The following is a 22,060-nucleotide window of genomic DNA, read 5'->3' as shown; positions in this document are numbered from 1 at the left end:
TTTCTTAGATAAAAGGGATCAATTACCTCACACAGTAGTTTGAGGGTTGAAAGAAAGAACACAAAAATATGCTTTATAAATTCTAAAATGTAATAGAAGTGCTACCACTTTTGTATGTTTCACTGAAAATAAATAGTAGCTATAATGCTTGAATACAGTCTTGACACTATATACATAGAGACGAGAGAAGATAATGGAAATTTCTTAATTAAGAAATTGTTCTCCTTAATAATGAAAACATTCTAGAAGCAATTAGCACATTAAGAAAAGATATTTATATAAGTAAAAAAAACTGTCTTTTGAACATGAGGTACTCTGAGACTAATCAAATATAACTGAAACATCACCGAATTAATCTGATAGATTTAGTAAAATATGTTTTTTCTGGATGTACAGATAGTAATCTATAAAGTAAGAAGAGTTGCACAAACAATGAGTGTGTACTACGTGCCACCATACAAGGTTCTGGGGTACAAGTGAATAAGATGCAACATTCCTGTCCTTGTGGAGCTTCCATTCAGAAAATGTAAATCAGTAAACCGTCATGTAATAAAGAAAAGCATCCAGGAAACATCCATGCTATCAATTTCCTACTTCTGTATAGCCCTTTATAATTTACAAAGGTTTAATTTTCCTTACTCCATTTGTTCTTCACAACAACCTTGGGCAGTAAAGGAAACTGGAACTTGGAGAGTCATTCAGTAAGTAATATTGGAGCTGGATTTCAAATCAAACCAGTGGTTTTACCTCCACTCTCTTTACCACCATTCTCTCTTACAGGATCCCATGGTTCAGCTGCATGCCACAAAGTAAGTACACAGTGGACATACTCGTATACACGTATCTAATGAATTAAAGCATATTTTTACTAATTGATTTTCATATGAAATTGACTGTAACCTTTGTTAAGATAGGATTTTAGATGCCAGCGACCCTTAGCAAATTGGGTAGACTAATTATAGTTAATAATTCCTATTTAGTATGTTTAAAAACTAGAGAAGCATAAGAAAAAGTAAATGCCACTTTTCTAAAAACAGAGAACTACATTGTATGGTGGTCTTTATTTAAATACTTCTTATTAGCAATTTTCTGTCCAAAGCTGAAATACTTCAGACTCAAAAGCAGTGGTTCTCCAACTTCAGTGTGCAGAGGCTCATTTGAGGAGCCTATCAAAATTCAGGTTCCTGAACCCATTACCAAAGCTTTTAACAGGTCTTTAGTGAAGCCTGGGAATCTGCATCCTAAACAGGCACTCTGGTTAATTCTTCGACCGTAGCTCCCTGAAATTATTTTGAGAAACTGCCCGGGAGAAAAGTGCTGTATCAAGATTAGCACTTAGACCCAGAAGAAGAAAGTAAAAATTATCTGAGCACAGGGAAACAAAATAATGTTTCAAAGCAAAAATAAACAAAGGAGAGAAAGATGTTGGGGAAAGGAGAGACATTTTTTTATTTTAAATCCCTTTAATTCTTTAGCACAACAAAATAAACTGCGTTTTCCTTGTTCATAAATTTAAATAAATATAAGATTCTTCCTCCAGATAAACTTTTAAATATTGATGTTATAGCTGCTTCAACTTTTGAAAGAAACAGATTCTTAAATGTGACAATTTGCTCAAAATAGGCAGAGTAAGGTCTAGCGAAAAAAAAAAAGTTAACTCTCTTAGGGAGTTCGGTAAGATGTGGTACGTCCTTTAGTAACAAACTTGTTTGCAGGAAGCCTGGTAGAGGTTATATAATGTTGACCTGTGCCCCGCACACTGCAGGCTCAAAATAAGTGCTTCTTGAGTGAACATAGGCGTGTGTATGCAGCGGACTACCGCTCAGCTCATTCTACTAAGGTTAACCTACTTATGGAATCAAGAGCTAACACAGGGATAAGAGTGTTTCTTGAAAAGCACATGAGAGTAAAATAAAACACATCTATACTGAACGAATATATTTGGAAGAAATGTTAATTATTGCTCTTCATTTTGCTAGTTTGATAAAGAAAATGCTCAGGGACTCATATTACATGTGTGTGCACACATGTGGATGTTTTACTTGTCTATTTTAGGTAAACTTTTTTGCTGAGTAATGAAGTAAATTCTCCAAAGAAGTTTTGATTTGGTGCAAGGTTTTTTGTTTGTTTGTGTTTTCTCACCACTAGAGGCACTGCTGCTGTGGTTACTTATTATTCCTTCACTTCGATTACTTGGGACTTCAAGAAAGATCATTTAAAAAGTTACGTCTTATGCTTTTAAAATATCTAACATTTCCTATTTCATCTATATTAATTAGATTTGAAAAACTAAGCTTTTGACCACACTGAACAAAATAAAATGGAGATTTGATGGACCTACAAGTTAAAACAGCCAAAGAAATCAACTTTGCAATATGGGTAACAGCCAATGAACTAGATGGTTACTCTTGGGTTTCTTAACCTGGGAATGTGAATTTGAGTGGGAGAAGAAATTATATCCTTATTTTCACTAATCTTTAATGAAATCTTGTATTTCTTTCCATTATGAATATAGGCAATCAAGCACAGTAATACTGACAATTGTGACTGTCACCATAGGAAACCACAGATCTTTTTATGTTACAATTGTTGCAGATATCTCAAATTATTGTCAATGCTCATCTACGGTTCAAAATTATCAGTTATAAATTTACCTGTGTTTCTTTTTGGTCTTCTAAGAAGTAGCTACTGAAGGTTCTCCAGGTAATTTGCTTTAAAAAATTGAAGTATTATTTAGCAATGCAATTTTAATTTCTTATAATGACCCAATATAGTTTCTCTAGTTCTTTTTCATTTTAGTGATTCTAGATGTATATTTCAGCAATATATGCAGCCATCTTTCTTGAGAGGAAGCTAGACTAAGTCACCTACAGTTTGTAAACAGATGCTGTTCTCTTTGCACACTGAAGCTTTCAGTAATTTTTTTAACTTAGAAGTAAAATAAACAACTTTCAAAGCAAACTGAAATGTAGCTTTTTAAAAGGACAATCTTAATACTTATTTTAAAATTCCAAATACAACATTTCATTTATGAAGTTATCAATTATCTTTATTAATGCTCAGTTGTTTCTTTTCAAGTGTTTCATTTGGTGGTATAAGATTACCGTTTTTTTTTATAATTACATTTTCCTACCTTGTTTTTATGTAACAACATAATTTAGTACCTTTTATATAGTTGCTGGATAATAAGATTCTATATTTCTTTCAAGAAAAGTGAATGATATATACCCGTGGTCCCAAAGTGATTATATTAATCAATTATTCACATGTATCTTAGATCTTCAAAGCAAGGAGTTATCAAAACTGTAAGTGATGACTTATATATGAAATGATATAGTAATTAGTAATAGTAATTCGGTAATAAATGATCTGAAATATGACTAGTTCTTAATTTTCTTACCTCTTTTAAATGATTTACTATTCTTTCATATCTTTTATCTCCCTGTAAGGTATACATGGCCTGAGTTTTTTAAAAAGGAATATGGAACATTATTTGTGTATTTACCAAAGGTATTCTGTTCTCATCAGCATCTTCTTTTAAGGCATCAAAACCCAAATGACGCGTGTAATATTAAGGAATAGTACGTTCAGGGTTTGGGAAAATGTTTGTTTAATTTTCTCAGTGGGTCAGATGTTTAAGGTGGGCATTAACTCTGGGAACAGTGACATCTGTCCATAAAATGTTATTCTAGCTAACTGCAAAGCATATTTTACAGGCTCCCCTCCTGTGGGGCTGATGCTATTTGGGAACTTAGAAGTGAAAAGAAATAGATGTAATTTAGGTTAACAACTTTGGTTTCTCAATTTAACTCAATCTACTCCAGTTAATCTCTGATTTCTCATTACCCTCACAGGGAAATAATCAGGCTTCACCTAATATAAATTTAACTTGTATAAAATCCACAGCTTTGGTGAAATAGGTTGTTCAGATACATGTTTTGAAAATGTAATGTGTGACAGCTGTGATATGTCTAGAGTTTGTGAAGAAGTGCAATTATTTCATGTCATGGATTTTTGTCAAATACTAGGTATTTTTCCACCAGCATGCTTCCTGTATTGTGCTTTCTTCAGCGGAATCTACAGCCTGTTTTTTCTTATGTCACATCAGAATGCGGTGCTTCACATTTTCTTCTTTTTAATGGGAAAGACTCTGAGGACGTCTCTTCTTTCTGAGCAAAGATGACTGCAGGTAAAATACATACCTAATGTGAAGAAGGAAATAGCAAAAGTAAGGTTGATCAACCATGTCATTGGAAAGAACCATAGTTTTAAAATATATTTAGAGTGCTGCCTGGAGTCCAGGGATGAGACACTTGCAAGGGAGATTCAAAGAAGGAAGGAACGCTTAAAGAAGTGTTCATATTTTCTGCAGAAGGGAAAGTAAAACAAACCCTTCCATCTTACTATTTTGTTCATTGCAAGGAATTCATTTTTCCCTTTCTTCAGGGTATCTCTCTCCACTTCCCCTAATGCTTCACATTTGTCCTCTCTTTTATGGTCGTTATATATCTGATAGTTGTTACCTTCTAGAGGTAATCATTATCTTGGGGATTTGTGAAGGTTAGAGCTGGGGAAACTAAAATTTAATAGAAATCTTTTTCCAAATTTCCTGGGGAAAAAAATGGTAAAATTGTTTCAACTGTAAGTTTTTGTTCCATGCATTTTCTTGAGTCTTTAGCACCTATTCCCACTTGCCTGCTAGGAAACGCTAGTACATAGGGTCAAACAAACAAACAAACAAAAAAATAGACAATAATAGAAAAACCAGAAATAGTCAATCCTTCTTAGTTTGACATCTACATTTTGTTTGTATGAACCTGTGTCAATGGTCAAAACTTTTATATTTCATACATAATGCAGTTACATTTTCTGCTAGTAAAACGGTTCATCTCTTGTTCATTTGCTCTTGTGATGTCCTGAAAAGCGTGTTATAATTTGTGTCAGGTCCTCTTTGGTCTTGCCCATGTATACAGACTTTTCTGTTAAGATAGACGGCAGCACAAACCAAAAAGCACAGGAAGAATGTAAAACAAAACAGAAAAGCCACTTACCTATAAAGAGCATCATGAGATATATTTTCAGCACATATGGGAAATAGATGGATAAGTCAAAGGGCAGCTTTGTGGAGTAAGTGCCAAATGATTCAAAATAAGGCAGTGACTGATAGATGGCAAATGCTGTTTAAAGAAAAAAAAAGAATCATGGAGGTTTCTCTCCTTCACTTGCTATGGGGATGTCTATATATATCTGTATAGTGGAAGGATATTTTAAATTTGATCATGATTTTGTGACAATTGCTGAATCTTTTAGCTAAAGCTACAGTTTGATACAGAAATCTGTTGAATGACTAAATTGGCAAGGCCATTACAACAGTGTTGACTTGTTGAATTTTTGTCCATTTTATACTTAGTATGCCTATAGAGAATCAGTTTACAATGTTTCTTTATGGTAGCTCAAAATATCCGTCCTGTTCACTACAAACAGGAGTGATAGATGAATGAATTTGGAAAATGCTGCATGTATTTTCCTCTTGGAGTTTCACAACATGCATTAGTATAGCAGAGATTCTGAAAAGTACTGCAGTAAAGTAACTGCAGTGGGTCCAAGATGAAGGCATAAGAGGTCTCTGAGCTTGCCCCCTCCCAAGAACACATGGAATGTACACCTATATTTGGAGCAACTCCTCCTGAGAGACAACTGAGGGCCAATTGCACAGCTTCTGCACAACAAACAAGAAAGAGACCACCTAGAGAAGGTTGCGGAACCGTGAGAGCTCCCCAGGAGCTGAGGGACAGGTGAGCCCCATTGTTTATATTTCCCCTGAACCTGGACAGCGAGCAGGTGGTCACCCTATCCAGGTTCTCTGGCCCACCTGCAGGGCCGCTGTAGTGGGCCCCAGATGCGCCTCCCCAGAGGTCACTCCAGCAGGAAGAGGAGGGTGCCACAGTGCCCCTCCTCCTGGAGATTAATCCAGTGGTTCCTGCAGAGCTCTGCTGCATGCACCCACGGGGCTGCACATGCCTGTGAGACTCCCCCACCCAAAGAGTGCCTAACGAGCAAAGCATTGTGGTGCCTGCACATGGGACTGCCCTGTCCAGAGACAGAGGGGGCACTGCTGCCCTGCCTTGGAAAGTTTGGAACCATTAGGGTACTGAGGTAGGCACACACACAGCTGTGGAGTGGGCAGGGCGCTGCCATGTGTGCTCACTGAGCAGCCCCACCTAGAGCAGAAGGGCAGGAAAGCATGCACATTCAGACTTTCCCTCTCCGACTCCGTTGTGGCCTTAGACAGCCAGAACAACAAGGACCTACCACACACGCGTGTACACCAGGCTGTCCACCAGGAAGCCACTCCTGGCTGGGCGGCACACCAGACACCACACGTACCTGCCCCAACTACAACCGGCCTGCCAAAACCATTGGGCACATATGCTACGGACACCATTTTTTCAAAATTAGAAGAGAGAGCTCTTTCATCTAACTCATAGGAACAAAACACAGAAACTCAAATAAAATGGGGAGATAGAAGAATATGCCCCAAATGAAGGAACAAGAAAAAACTGTGGAGAAAAACTCGAATGAAGCAGAGAGAAGTAATCTGCCTGATAAAGAATTAAAAAAAAAAAAAAAACAGCCCTAAGGATGCTCTTCTAACTTGAGAGTGGAACAGTGGAACGTGGAGTAGAATACAGGAACTCAGAGAGGACGTCAACAAAAGGAGATAATAACAGAGAACCAGAGGTGAAGAGTAACTGAAATGAAAAGTGCATTAGAAGGAACTGACAGATTAGTTAACACAGAAGGATAGATTAGTGGCCTGGAAGACAGAATACTGAAAATCAAACAATCAGAAGGAAAAAAAGAAAAAAAACTTTTAAAAATGAGGATGGTATAAGTAACCTCTGAGACAACAGCAAGTGCTCTAACATTCACATTATAGAGATTCCAGAAAGCAAGGGGGGGGGGGGGAGTGCAGAATGTATGTTTGAAGAAATAATGGCTGAAAACTTTCCTAATCTGGAGAAGGAAGCAACATCCAGGTCCAGAAAGCACACAGAATTCCAAACAAGAGGAACCCAACAAGCCTCATAACAAAACACACTATAATTAAAATGGCAAAAGTTAAGGATAAAGAGATAATCTTGAAGATAACAAGAAGAAAACAAATCACATACCAGGTAAACCCTATAAAGCTATCAGCTAATTTCTGAGCAGCAACTTTATAGGCCAGAAGGAAATGGCAAGAAATGTTTAAAGTGCTGAAGGAAAGGAACCTACAACCTAGAATATTATAGCCAGCAAGGTTATCATTCATAATTGAAGGGGAGAGTTTCCCAGACAAGCAAAAACTAAAGGAGTTCATCACCACTAAACAAGCTTTACAAGAAATGTTAAAGGATATTTTTTATGCAGAAAAGGTCATCACCAGACATAAGAAAATACAGGAAAGGAAAAAACTCTCACTGGTAAAGGTAGATATATAATAAAAACAGTGAATCAACCACTTAAAAGGCTAATATAAAGGTTAAAAGACAAAAATAGCAAAATTATAACTATAATAGGGGATATGCAAAACAAAAAGGTATATAGTATGACATTAAAAACAAAGCATGGAGGAGACAGTAAAAATATAGCGCTTTTAAAGAGTGTTTGAATTTAAATGCCTACCAGCTTAAAATAGATTGGTATAGATATAGATGGATATATATGAACCTCATGGTAACCACAAACCAAAAATCTATAAAAAAAAAATACACAAAAAAAATTAAGAGAAAGGAACCTAAAGAAAACCAGAAAATAGAAAGAGAAGAAGGAACAGAGAAAAAAAGAAACCAAAGAACAATTAACAATTAACAAAATGGCAATAAGCACACAGCTGTCAATAGTTACTTTAAATGTACATGGACTAAATGCTATAATCAAAAGACATAGGGTGACTGAATAGATAATAAAAAAAAATACAAGATCCATCTATATGCTGCCTACAAGAGACTCACTTTAGATTGAAAGACACAGAGAGACTGAAAGTGAAGGGATGGAAAAAGATACTCCATACAAATAAAAACCAAGAGGAAGCTGTGTAGCCATACACATATCAGACAAAATAGACTTTTAAAAAAATGTAAAAAGAGACAAAGAAGGATATCACATAACAATAAAGGGGTCAATCCTAGAAGAAGATAATAATTGTAAATACACATGCAACATTGGAGCACCTAAGTGTATAAAGCAAATAATGGACATAAAGGCAGAAATTAACAGTAATACAATAATAGTTGGGGAGTTTACTATTTACCTAAATAGAGCATCCAGACATAAAATTAATAATAATGGCCCTAAATATCACGTTAGACCAAATTGTCTTAATACATAGTTACAGAACATTTCATCCCAATACTGCAGAATATACATTTTTCTTAAGTGCACATGGGACATTTTCCAGGATAGACCACGTGTTAGACCACAAAACAAACCTAAAGAAATTCAAGAAGATTGAAATTATATCCAACTGAAAGCTTTTTCTTTAAGAGCAGGACAAGAAAAGGATGTCCACTTTCACCACTTTTATTTGACATAATATTGGAAGTCCTAGCCACACAATCAGACAAGAAGAAGAAAGAAGCATCCAAATTGGAAAGGACGAAGTAAAACTGTCAACTTTTGCAGAGAACATGATATTATATAGAAAGAACCCTAAAGATTCCACCAAAAAACAAATAATAACTAGTTTAAAACTATTAAACTCTGTTGGTGGGAATGCAGACTGGTGCAGCCACTATGGAAGGCAGTGTGGAGGTTCCTCAAGAAATTACGAATAGAATTACCATATGACCCAGCAATCGCTCTCCTGGGTATCTACCCCAAAAATATAAAAGCATTTCTCTATAGAGACACGTGTACGCCAATGTTCATTGCAGCTTTGTTTACGGTGGCCAAGACATGGAAACAACCAAAATGTCCTTCGATAGATGAATGGATAAAGAAGTTGTGGTACATATACACAATGGAATACTATTCGGCGTTAAGGAAAGATGATATAGGAGCATTTGTGACAACATGGATGGATCTCGAGAGAATAATGCTAAGTGAAATAAGTCAGACAGAAAAAGCAGAGAACCCTATGATTTCACTGATATGTGGTATATAAACCAAAAAGAACAAGACAAACAAATGAGAAACAAAAACTCATAGACACAGACAATAATTTAGTGGTTACCAGAGGGTAAGGGGGTGGGGGGTGGGTGATGAGGGTAAAGGGGATCAAATATATGGTGATGGAAGGAGAACTGACTCTGGGTGGTGAACACACAATGGGATTTATAGACGATGTAATACAGAATTGTACACCTGAAATCTATGTAAATTTACTAACAATTGTCACCCCAATAAAATTAATTAAAAAAAAAACAAAAAAAAACTATTAAACTATTAAAACTAATAAATGAATGAAGTAATGCTGCAGGATACAAAATTAATACTCAAAGTGGTTGCATTCTAATACAACAATAACAAACTATCAGAAATTAAGAAAATAATCCCATCTACAATTGCATCAAAAAGAATAAAATATCTAGGAATAAATTTAACCAAGGAGGTAAATAAGACTGTACCCAGAAAACTATAAGACACTGCTCCAATTGAAGAAGACATAAATAAATGGAAGGATATACTGTACTCATGGGTTGGAAGAATTAACATCATTAAAATGGCTTTATTACCCAAAACCACTCTACAGATTTTATGCAATCTTTTATCAAAATACAAATAACATTTTTCACAGAACTAGAAGAAATAGTCGTAAAATTTATATGGAACACAAAAGATGCTAAATAGCCAAAATAATATAGGGTGGCGGGGAGAACAAAGTTGAAGGTATCACACTACCTGATATCAAACTACACTACAAGGCCATAGTAATCAAAACAGCAAGATAAAAATAGACACATAGATCAATGGAACAGAATAGAGAGCCCAAAGTAAATCCACACTTACATGGTCAGTTAACATACAACAAAGGAGGCAAGAACATACAATGGGATAAAGATAGTCTCTTCAATAAATAGTGTTGGAAAAACTGGATACATTTAAAAATAAAATGAAACTAGACCACTCTCTTACACTATATACAAAACTAAACTCAAAGTGGATTAAAGACTTAAATGTAAAGCCTAAAACCATAAAACTTCTAGAAGAAAACATAGGCAATAAACTCATTGACACTAAACAATATTTTTTGGATATGTTTCTTAGGGCAAAGATAACAAAAGCAAAAATAAACACATGGGACTACATCAAACTAATAAGCTTCTGTACCGCAAAGGAAACCATCAAGAAAACAAAAAGTCAACCTACTGAATGGGAGAAGATATTTTCAAATTATATATCTGATAAGGAGTTAATATCCAAAATACATAAAGAACTCATTTAGCTCAACATCAAAAAAAAAAGTAATAATTCCATTTTTAAAAAATGGGCAGAGGACATGAATAAACATTCCTTCAAAGAGGACATACAGATGGCCAACAGACACATGAAATGATGCTCAACATCATTAATCCTAAGGGAAATACAAATCAAAACCACAATGAGATATGACCTCACACCTGTCAGAATGTCTATTCAACAGACAAGTGTTGGCGGGGATGTAAAGAAAAGGAAACCCTTGTGCACTGCTAGTGGGACTGCAAATTGGTGCAGCCACTGTGGAAAACAGTATGGATACTCCTCAAAAAATTGAAAATAGAACTCCCGTGTGACCCAGCAATTCCACTTCTGAGCATCTATCCAAAGAAATCCAAAACACTAATTTGAAAAGATAAATGCAACCCCTGTTCATTGCAGCATTATTTACAATAGCCAAGATACAGAAGCAATCTAGTTGTCCATCGATAGACAAATGGATAAAGAAGTGGTACATGTACACAATGGAGTACTACTCAGCCATAAAAAAAGCATGAGATCTTGCCATTTGCAACAACGTGTATGGGAACTAGAGGATATTATGCTAAGTGAAATAAGTCAGAAAAGACAAATACTATATTTCACCTATATGTGGAATCTAAAAAACAAAATAAATGGACAAACAAAACAGAAACAAACTCAAGAGAACAAACTGATAGTTGCCAGATGGGAGGGGGGTTAGGAGGATGGGTGAAAAAGGTAAAAGGGCTTATAAAGTATGAATTGCCAGTTATAGAAATAGTCATGGGGATCTAAAGTACGGCATAGGGAATATAGACAATAATGTAGTAAGCATAGATGGTGTCAGATGAGTCCTAGACTTACTGTAGCAATCACTGCATAAGGCACATAAATGTCTAATCACTATGTTGTATACTTGAAACTAATATTGTTTGTCAACTATAATTGAAAAATAAATGTAGCAAAAGATGTAATAATGCATAATCAGATAAATTTTGATCAGTTCATCTAGCACAAAATAGAGTGAAAACTTCATGGGTAAAGTCTAAATACATAATGTGCTGAACTAGGAATACTGGATTTTTCTCTAGTTTCCAGGTAAAAATCAATTACAAATGTCAAGTCTTGTTAAGCCTTTAAAATACTGCTTCCCACTTTCCATCTTTAAGGTGATGCAAATAACATATGCCTCATCTTTCCTCAGATAAGTAAATAGCTAAACACTGTAAAATTCCTTTTCAATAGAAATTTTAATAAATCTAATGTAATTTAATCAAATAATAATTGCACAATTAAAAAAACATAAGGAAAAGAGATCTAGGCATTCACCAAGTTCTAAATGAACTAATGATGCAATGGCTCTTCTGAGCTTGCAATTCAGCGATTCGAGATTGCTTCCTGTTATACAAAATTATGTCATCACAAATATTCTGTTCAGATTTAGAGTTTGTCTTAAGATACCTAGAATTTCACTTGGTTAAAGAAAGGAAATATATATAACCAAAGATAATTGTTTAATCTACCTCTTGAGATGAAAAGTCGAATTAAAATGTGAATAAAATCCAACTATAATAGCAATCTTGGACCAGAAGCTAAGTTGTAATGATAACTAAGACAAGAAGGTTTCAAATGGTCTGAGAAAACCTACATCCACCTGCAGAATTCTAGACACCATTCAAGAACTTAGCACAGGGCAAAGGGGAGGGGAGGGCACCAAACTGAAGTTATGAGGAATGCCCAAGACTTAGGAGCCAAAATTATTCCTCTCAAAGAATTGACTGCCTATTTGGGAACAAACGATACACATGTGAAATAACCAAAGGACATCTGTGCAGACTGGAAGTGAGGTGGGGAGGGGTGGCTTTTGTCATCTCTTTTCCAAGAATTTCAATGAACCTCAAAAATTGGAGACCAGGACTCAACCATTTAAAAAAAAAAATGAAATCTTGCCATCTGAGAGAACATGGATGGATGTAGAGAGTATTGTGTTAAGTGAAATAAGTTGGACAGAGAAAGACAAATACCACATGATTTCAATAATATGTAGAATATGAAAAAACAAAACAAAACTGATACTCATTGATACAGAGAACAAACTGATAGTTGCCAGGGTGACCGGCGTAGGGGGGTGGGTGGAAAATGGGAAGGGATTAAGACATACAAACTTCCAGTTATAAGTCACAGGGATGTAATGTACAGCATAGGGAATATAGTCGATAACATCGTAAGAACTATGCATGGTGACAAACAGTTATTAGATTTAATGTGACAATCACTTTTTAAATTATTTAAATGTTAAATCACTATGTGATACGCCTGAAACTAATATAATACTGTATGTCAACTGTAATTTAAAATAATTTTTTTTAAATGGGAAAAAACTAATCGCTGAATCACTAAGTGTTAAACCCCTTTTGGGTAGGTAACAGACTAGGGTTAGAGGATTTATCTAAAACTCCTACAGTGATTTAATGAAATTCAGGGCCTAGACTCAGATGTCCTCATTCCTCATCCAATATTTTGTCTACTGTGCAGGGCTGCTTCCCCCTCTAACTTTGCTTCTTCATGGTTGGCTTCTTTGCATCAAGGGAAGGATGTCAAAAAAGATACACTGAGTCAGCTAAGCAGTACCCAAAATAGTCATTTAATCATCAAAAAGTTTAGTGAGTCATGATAACTAGATTGCTTTTGTCAGTAAGCAATACAGCAAGTCACTCTTTTCTTACCTTCAGCGAGAACGCACAAAGGGTAAATCGGCATCCATAGTGTTTGACTGAGCCACGTCAGGGCGGCATAGGACATTCCTATGACTGATAGCATGCTATACGTGTACCTGAAAGAGATGAGGAGCTCGTAAGCACCATTTGCTGCTGATGTCTGGGAAACAGCAAGAGAGTGAAATCCTCTACTAGGTAATTAAACACACAGATAAAACTAGAATGTGCAGATTCCATACTTTCATTTCCTATCATGTAAGCTAGAGAAGAGGTTTAAAAAATGAGGAGAGGGGAGCCATGTCGGTCTGACTTGCCTCATGGAGTGGATCATGGATAATCACGGAAGTGAACAAAAAAAAATGTAACTCATAGCCCTCCCCCAGCCAATTATAAGTTTCCTTGCTTAGCGACTTCAATTTCACTCAGAAGCCAAGCCCATTTTACTCAATAAGCAGCTAGTATTTTTAAGACAGACAAAATTTGTAAATATCTAGGGAATGAATTTCAAAAATAAAAACATGACTTCTAAATCCCTTTTTGGCATCCCTCTGCTTATGGAGTTCTGCCATCATATGTGATCAATTACAGAACTGTCCTGAGGAGCTTGTTTGGGTTACAGTAGGTAGTTGAAAACCTGCCTCTGTAATGTAATAAATGAGATAGTCATTTTTTGTTTCTCTGTTCTCTGAATGGGCCGTGGTTCTCAAGCTTAAGCATGCATCACAATCATCCCGAGGGCTTCCCGAGGCACACACTACTAGGCCCTATCCCCAAATGTCCAATTCAGGGGGTCTGACATGGAACCTGAGCCTGAGAATTTGTAACAAACAATTTCCAGGTGGTGATGATGCCACTGGTCCAGGGGCCATACTTTGAGAACGACTGGAAAAGGTAATGAATACATATGGCAAGACAAAAATGCCAAATCTTGAAAAGATGAATGATGAAAAGCAAATCTTTCATTCCAGGACCCTAATTCCACTCCTCAAATGTTATGACCAATGCCAATTTCTTATATAGTTCACAGATATTTTTGCGTATGCTTATCTATGTGTATATGTCATATATACTATATACCAACAGTGCAAGGCCTCACTAAACATGTCCTGTTATCAAACTTTTTGCTCTTTATCAAAGTGAAAAATGGTATCTCACTATCTTCTCTTTTTTTCTCTTCTATAAGAGTAGGTATGTTTAAAAGCCACTGTTGATGAAGTCCAATGTATCTTTTTTCTTTTGTTGGCTTGTGTTTTTGGTGTCGTATTTAAGAATCCATTGTCAAATCCAAGATGACAAAGATTTACCCTTATGTTTTCTTCTAAGAATTTTATAGTTTTAGCTCATACATTTAGGTTTTTTAATCTATTTTGAGTTCATTATTTATATGTATGAGGTAAGGGTCCAACTTCATTGTTTTGCATGTGGATATCCAGTTGTCCCTGCACCTTGTTGAAAAGACTACTGAATGGTCGTGGCACCCTTGTCAAAAATCAACTGGCCATAAAATGAGAGTTTATCTCTGGACTATCAGTTCTATTCCGTGACATGCCAGTATCACACTCTTGATCATGGTGGCTTTGTAGTGAGTTTTGAAATTGGGAAGTGTGAGTCTTCAACTATGTTCTTCTTTTTCAAGATTGTTCTGGCTATCCTGGGTTCCTTGAGTTTCTATATGAGTTTTAGGATCAGCTTCTCAATTCCTGCAAAGATGCCAGCTTGGATTCTGATAGGGATGGCACTGAATCTGTAGATCAATGTGGGGAGTGTCGCTGTCTTAACAATACTAAGTTTTCAACCCATGGCAAATATTTCAACACATGGTATATCTTTCCATTTATTTTGATCCTCTTTAATTTCTTTCAACACTATTGTATAGTGTTTTCCTCCTAAGCAAACAAACAAGTTCTGCACATATTTCTACTATATTTTTTCATTGTAAATGGAATTATTTTCCATTTGTAAATGGAATCATTTTCTTAATTTTACTTTAGGTCATGACAAGTGTCTAGAACACAACTGATTTTTGCATATTGATTTTGTATTCTAACACCTTACTGAACTAGTTTATTAGTTCAAATATTTAATGGATTCCTTATGATTTGTTATATATAAGATCATGTCATCTGTCAATAAAGACAGTTTAACTCCTTCCTTTATAATAAGGGTACCTTACATCATTTTCTTGCTTCATTGCCATGACTAGAAGTTCCGGTACAATGGTGAATAGAAATGGCTGGAGTGAACGTGCTTGTCTTGTTCCTCATCTTAGGAGGAAAACATCAGTCTTTCATCAAGAACCATCATGTTAGCTGTGAATTTTTTATAAATGCCTTTATCTGGAAGAGGAAGTTCCCTGGTCCTTACTTTTAAAAGTCATTCTAACGCCAAATACCAGAGGGTAAGGGGGGTGGGGGGAGGGAGATGAGGGTAAGGGGGATCAAATATATGGTGATGGAAGGAGAACTGACTCTGGGTGGTGAACACACAATGGGATTTATAGATGATGTAATACAGAATTGTACACCTGAAATTATGTAATTTCATTAACAATTGTCACCCCAATAAATAAATTTTTTCAAAAAAGTCCATTCTAGGGTAAGTTGGGATGACAACTGTACCCCCATTTTACAGAGAAAAAAATGAGTTTCAGAAAGCTTAGATGCTCAGGAATTTCACTCCTACATTAAGAGATATGAAAACATACACACAAAAGCTTGCACATGAGTATTCCTCATGACCAGAAAGTAGGAACAACCCAAATGTCGATCAATGAATGGATAAATGTGATATAGCAATATAGGGGAATAGTATTCAGCCATAAAAAGGAATGAAGTACTGATAGATGTTAGAACATGGATGAACCTTGAAAACATTATGCTAAGTGAAAGAAGCCAGTCACAAAAGATCACATATTATATGACTGCATTTACATGAAATGTCCAGAATAGGTACATTCATAGAGACAATACATTGGTTGCCAAGAGCTGGGAGGAGGAAGGAATAGGAAGTGACTGCTAACAGGTTTGGGGTTTCTTTTGAGGGTGATGAAAATGTCCTCAAAAAAGTAGCAATGATTGCATATTTCTTTGAATATATTAAAATCCAAATTTTATACTTTACAAGGGTGAATTTTAAGGTATGTGAATTATCTAAATGCTGTTGGTTTAAAAAAAAAAAGATAATGCGATTTGCCCAAGATCATAGAGCAAGTAAGTAGTGGACATGGAGTTTACTCTGAGATCTACTTCTATCTCCAAGTCTTTCCATGACATGACACTGCTCTCAATCCACAAATTACTTTATACTCTAATGGGTCTACTGAGCTTATTTGAACCTGACTCGACTCTGAAAGAGTTGGGCATACCAGAAAATAATACATTAGAAAGCCACCATCCCCAGTGAGGCTCTAGGTCTCATAAACAAGAATCATGGGCTACAAACGTCTATGAAGTTTGTTCCAAGTCTATAAAACTATCAATTAAAAAGGAGAAATAACTTACTAAGAAATATACAAAAATTATGGTCATTTTCATTCAACAAAATAGTTCATTCGAATTCACTGTAGGGTTTAAATCCATTATTTAGAAATACAAAGGGTGCCAAAAAAATGTATACACATTTTAAGAAAGGAAAACATTTGTAAAATTGTATTACTAAATATATACTGGTAACAAAAGATGAATACAAGTCATGTTTGACTTCTGCAATTACAAGAAGTGCTCAAAGTGGTTACCATCGGTGTCCAGACACTTCTGATTATGGTGAACTACTGCTTGAGCAACGTTGACCAAAGTGTCCACTTCTATACATTTTTTTGACACCCCTGGTATTTTAACTCAGCTAAGTCATTGACAAATACAATAAAGAATTTACATAACCTCAGCTAAAATGCTCGGGTTCTTTTGTTACCGATCTACCTGTACATCTTTCGAGCAGGAATGGCAGTTCTCATTTGTGAAAGCTGAAGTAGCAGTTAGGACACGTCCCCAAAGTGTGCCACAGAGCAAAACAGTGGGTTGACATTACTGCCGGTAGAAACGAGACTAGGCTCATCTAGTTGCAAAGTTTTAGAATTAGAAGGAAACTGAAGACAATCTAGAGCAAGCAAAGGTTCTTTAACCTCCGGCCCATGGATTCCCAGGAAGTCCAGGAAAAAACGTCAGTCATTTGAACCCCCTGGAGTTGCATACAAAAATGCATGTGGAGGTGCATTTTTCCCCAGAGAGATGAGGGCCCTCTATTTTAAACATTCTGGAATTCACAGAAACCAACTTTGTGAGTCTGACTATGATATAATAAAAGTTTTGCTTTGCTTATTAGAGTAACATGTACCAGAGCAATTGCAAGGAATGCCTTTCATTAGCAAACAGCTGTGAGGTTTATTCCAAACTGGTGCATGCCAAGTCTTCTGCTACAAACCTGCACCGATTTGCTCTTGTAATGCTACGATAGGTTTTCATTATCTTTGATATGCCCCTTATGGAAAGCACTAAAAATACATTTCCATGTCAAGATAAAATCATTTGAAAAGGGGTTATGTTTTTCTCTCATTCCAAGTAACCAATGTAAGCAGCTATTACTGCTTTCACTGCAGAAAGCAATTTGGCTTTGTTTTAAGAGATTATTTTGCCTCCTTACCTAACCATATCCAATAGATTCCAAAAGATGAATAAAACACACACCACGTATTTCTCTTGGACTTCCTCTTGGCTGGTGATCACCACAAAGAGGATGATGATTCTCTCTGTGAGCTAACAAAAAACAACAAAAAACAGCAAAGTGAAGAATTAGGATCATCTGTTAAGCATGTAGGTAATTTTCCAATCTTAAAAACCAGAATTCCTCTTAAAAGTATGCTTTAACTGAAACTATGTATCCTAAACTGTTAACATGACCTCTGAGGGAGTAGGGTTCTGGGTGAATTTCATTTCTCCTTTTTGTTGTTTTTTTGGTGTATCCTCCAAATCATATATAATGAGTGAAAAGATAACATAGTTTATCTGAATCAGGATATTTCCCATCTTGTAATACATGCACACATGTTTTTATTCACTTAGGCAAGCTTTCGTTGAGTGTCTGCTATGTATTAGATGTTACGATTACATATATAATGAAAGCATGGCCCTTGATCCAGAGGATCGCAGCGGCAAGAGAACATGAGGCAGTAACTCTAACACTGTGAATAATGCTGTCACTTAACATGTGACGTATGGGAGCACAGGTGAGGCAAATACCTGTCTGCAGGAAAGTACAGAGAGATTTATGAAGACGGGCAACATTTCAGTTGGATCTTAAAGAGCAGGTAGGAGTTGGGGAGGTAGACTGGATAGAAGAGGCATGCCAGGCTAAGGGAGCAGCCTGAGCAGAGAGAGAGATGTGAAAATGCAGGGTGCACCAGTGAGTAATGAGAGCCCCTGGGGGCTAGAGTGGGGGTGCTTAGAAAGGAATAGGACCATGTTTCCCCGAAAATGAGACCTAACTGGAAAGTAAGCCCTAGCATGATTTTTCAGGATGACATCCCCTAAACATAAGCTCTAATGCGTCTTTCGGAGCAAAAGTTAATAGAAGACCGGTCTTATTTTCGGGGAAACATGGAAAGAGGTAAAATTGAAAATGTGTTGGGGGCTAGGTTGTGAAGGGATTTGAATGACAGGCCGAAAAATTTTAATTTCATCCAACAGAGAAGCCATCATTGCTTTTTCTTTTTAAGTGGGGGGCACAGGGAGAAGGGGAAGGGGAGTAATATGATCCTAACCCTCATAAGCTAGTGAAAAAGAATTCAACATATTCACTTTTTTCAACTCAACATTCACAAATCATTGAGAATTCACTCTTGTGGCTTAGCTCCAATAATTGACCTCAAAGAACACATTCCTTTTTCCCAATCTAAACATAATGTGCCTCCTTATGTTGTATTAATATCCCCTGTACAGTGTGCATTTTTGGGTTTTTTTAATAGAACATTTACTTTGCTCTCAATGTTAAAAGGAAAATATACGGGAGATTGAGGGAGCATATTAGTGTTAAAGGAAAGGGGAGGATTGCTTTCTACTTTTCAATAGCTGTCTTTATTTTTAAAGCAGATCAAGGCAAAAAGACAAGGATAATCTATGACTTAGACTCATAGGTTGTTAGACCTGGAAAATCACTTAGTGCAGAGAAATCCAAGATGTGCCAACAGTGTGCCACATGATCAGAAATCCACATGCAGAAGCTCCATCAGCATGTTTATGACTACAGCAGTGAGTCAAGAGCGCCCTTGCTTAGCTACAGGAATGAGATATGATTCAAACCTTAGTCAATCTATTGAAGCTATCCACATAGCTGTTTTTCTTGTTTCATCACAATGCCCTAGTTTCTTGATTTAATTTAATTATAGTTATATAATGAATTACCCTTAACTGCAATGATCATTACTGGATGAAAAGCATCACTTGATGGTCTGTGGCATGTTAATGATAGGATCCCAACTGCACAGAAATTAGGAATCAACATGCCCCCAAAACCACATAACCATGTATATACATGTGAGTATGTGAAGTCCTACCCACATAACGTCCATCTAATTAACCAATTTTCTGATGGTTATCTGACTCTAACTCGACCACTCAATGGCAATACAATGGGTGGAGATTTTCTTAAATTGATAAAAAGCAATATTTATTGGTTACTTTCTGCCAGGTTCCAAACGTACATCATTTAATCTCCCTAAACAACCTTAAGAAGTGTTGTTATTATCTGCTTCTGCATTTTACAAAGTGACAATGAACTGCCTACAGATATGGAATTAAAATCTAGACAATATGATTCTAAATCCTTTATTCTGAAACACTAAGACACATTCACCTTTGTTATTCTATGGGCTACCCCTGTGCCTATTATCCAGGTTATAGTCTATTCTTTTAAAAAGCCCCTCCTCAAAAGTTAAACCTTAAAATAAGAACATCCTTACTTTTCTAAATCAATACCAAAACAATTATAAGGATAGACTTTAAAAATTTTTCACTTTTCCTTACATATCATAATTTCACTGATTATTTGGAGCTTCACATTTGGGAGAACTTAGCATTTTGTCATTTTAAACAAATCCTATGAGAACGTGACTAATTACTAATGACTGGTCTTACAATGTTTAGAGCGACTCAAACAGGTGGAATAAAAAGTACAGTTAGAAAAACACTCTACAACTTAGGCCAAATTAAACATGGTGGTAACGTGGGCTGCTCAGAAGTATGGTAACTATAAAATAAAAACACTTTGCATTTTTATGTTCTATTTGGGAATCTTAAACTCTAGGTTAAGCAATGACTAAAACCAAGTTGTTAACTTTCTACATGGCAGCTAGCACTTTAGTTACAAACTATTGTAGGGGTAAAATGATTCGTCAGCTATAGGGAGAACTTCTAGAATCTTAAAAATAAGTTAATCTGAGCCTCAAAGACTACTATTTTACTATTTCACAGGCTGGAGTTCAATCCTGTGAACTTTTGTTGAGAACTTCAGAAATATAACGTTTATATGTTCAAAAACCACCAATTACTTTCTACTAGAAGACAAAGGCATTCAAGCAATTCTAGTTTAAAATTTTTGGTTTATTTATTCATCATTCAATAGATATTTATTGAGTGCACTGTTCTGGGTCCCAGGAAATACAGCTGTGAACAAGGCCAGGCCCAGTTCTCATGGTATTTCCATCCTACTTGGTGACATAGACAGTAAACAAATGTAGCATAATAGTTAAGGGTTCAGGACAAATAGCCTAAATCCAAATTGTTTTCTTCCACCATTCACAATTTATGTGACCTCGAGTAACTTACTTGACTTTTGTGTTAAGTAATTATACCAGAGATAATAATTATTATATAGGATAAAGTTATGAAAATTAAATGAATTAATGCAAGTGAAGAATTTAGAAAAGTGTTTGGCACATAGAAAGCCCTAAGTCAATGTAAGCGATTATTAAGAAAATAAATATAGTTTATTGTAGTGATTAGTATATTTACAGGAAAATACACTTTTTCTATACAGATAATCAAGACTATCAGTGAATAAAAAGTTAATCTCAGCATATTTAAAATTATACTGTGAATGTAGCTTTATAATCATCACACTGAAGAACTCCATGAATCAAATGCAAAATACAGAGGAAAAATCTAAAATCTTACCTAGAGAATGACTGGTGTGTGTAATTTATTCCCAGGAGGCTTTGCAGTTTTGAGAATCTCACAGCTTGACACTGTCTTCAGTTTTATGTCTAACAACATAATACTGTTCCCAGCTCAAAACTGAAGGGAAAATCTATATGATTTTATGGAAAATCAGAAGACTGTTTCATCTAGCAATGCAAAGTAGCTGCTTCACAGCTAAAAAGAAATAAGGGTAAAACTTCACCATTTTCATAAAAGGGTTTATTTTAAGATAAAGTAAAATTCTCTCCTTTGGGAATTCCTTTATATTTGTTGTCATAAGAATCTGTGACTGAAATTTTTAGAGTGGTTTTGGGCAAGCGGACGCCTGCTTTCCCTATCAGAAACAGGAAGTGATATTGGTACATATAAAGATGGTTCTTGAAATTGGGGCTCACAAATGGAATTCCTGTAGGTATGATTTTGGGGTAATAATTCCTATTGTTTTTATTTATAGATTTTAAAAATTGTGTAAACTTAATATATGTGCAGCAGTGTGTATTGTGATGCAAAGTGAAGGGTGCAGAATTTAGCCATTTTCATTCAGTTATATCTGAAGACTTTGCATTTCAAGCATTTCTCAAAAGGTAAATACTAAACTGGATTACTCTGAGGGTTTCCTAAAGGCACATCAATCTAAGGTATTTAGATTGTGGATATAAAGTTCCGTTTTGTGGATATTTCCCCCTCTCCTTGAGTTGAAGCAACCTCAAACTATATCAATAAAAACGTTTC

General features: G+C 35.7%; 1 protein-coding gene across 1 annotated transcript in view; it reads right to left on the bottom strand.

Moving 5' to 3' along the window:
- Positions 1-70: 70 nt before the first annotated feature.
- HACD4 (3-hydroxyacyl-CoA dehydratase 4) overlaps positions 71-22,060 on the bottom strand; it is a 30,261-nt gene continuing 8,271 nt past the window's right edge. The window contains exons 4-7 of the mRNA XM_081067236.1: positions 17,778-17,890; positions 13,149-13,255; positions 5,052-5,177; positions 71-4,202 (exon numbers count right to left, since the gene is read on the bottom strand). Of these exons, the coding sequence (XP_080923362.1) occupies positions 4,120-4,202; positions 5,052-5,177; positions 13,149-13,255; positions 17,778-17,890 (429 nt within the window). The 3' untranslated portion in view covers positions 71-4,119. The remainder of the gene's footprint in view (positions 4,203-5,051; positions 5,178-13,148; positions 13,256-17,777; positions 17,891-22,060) is intronic.

The sequence above is a fragment of the Rhinolophus hipposideros genome (genome assembly GCF_964194185.1).
Source record: "Rhinolophus hipposideros genome assembly, chromosome: 11".
Taxonomy (NCBI): Eukaryota; Metazoa; Chordata; class Mammalia; order Chiroptera; family Rhinolophidae; genus Rhinolophus; species Rhinolophus hipposideros.
Note: the sequence above shows the minus strand (reverse complement) of the source record. Positions and strands in the feature narration are given on the sequence as shown.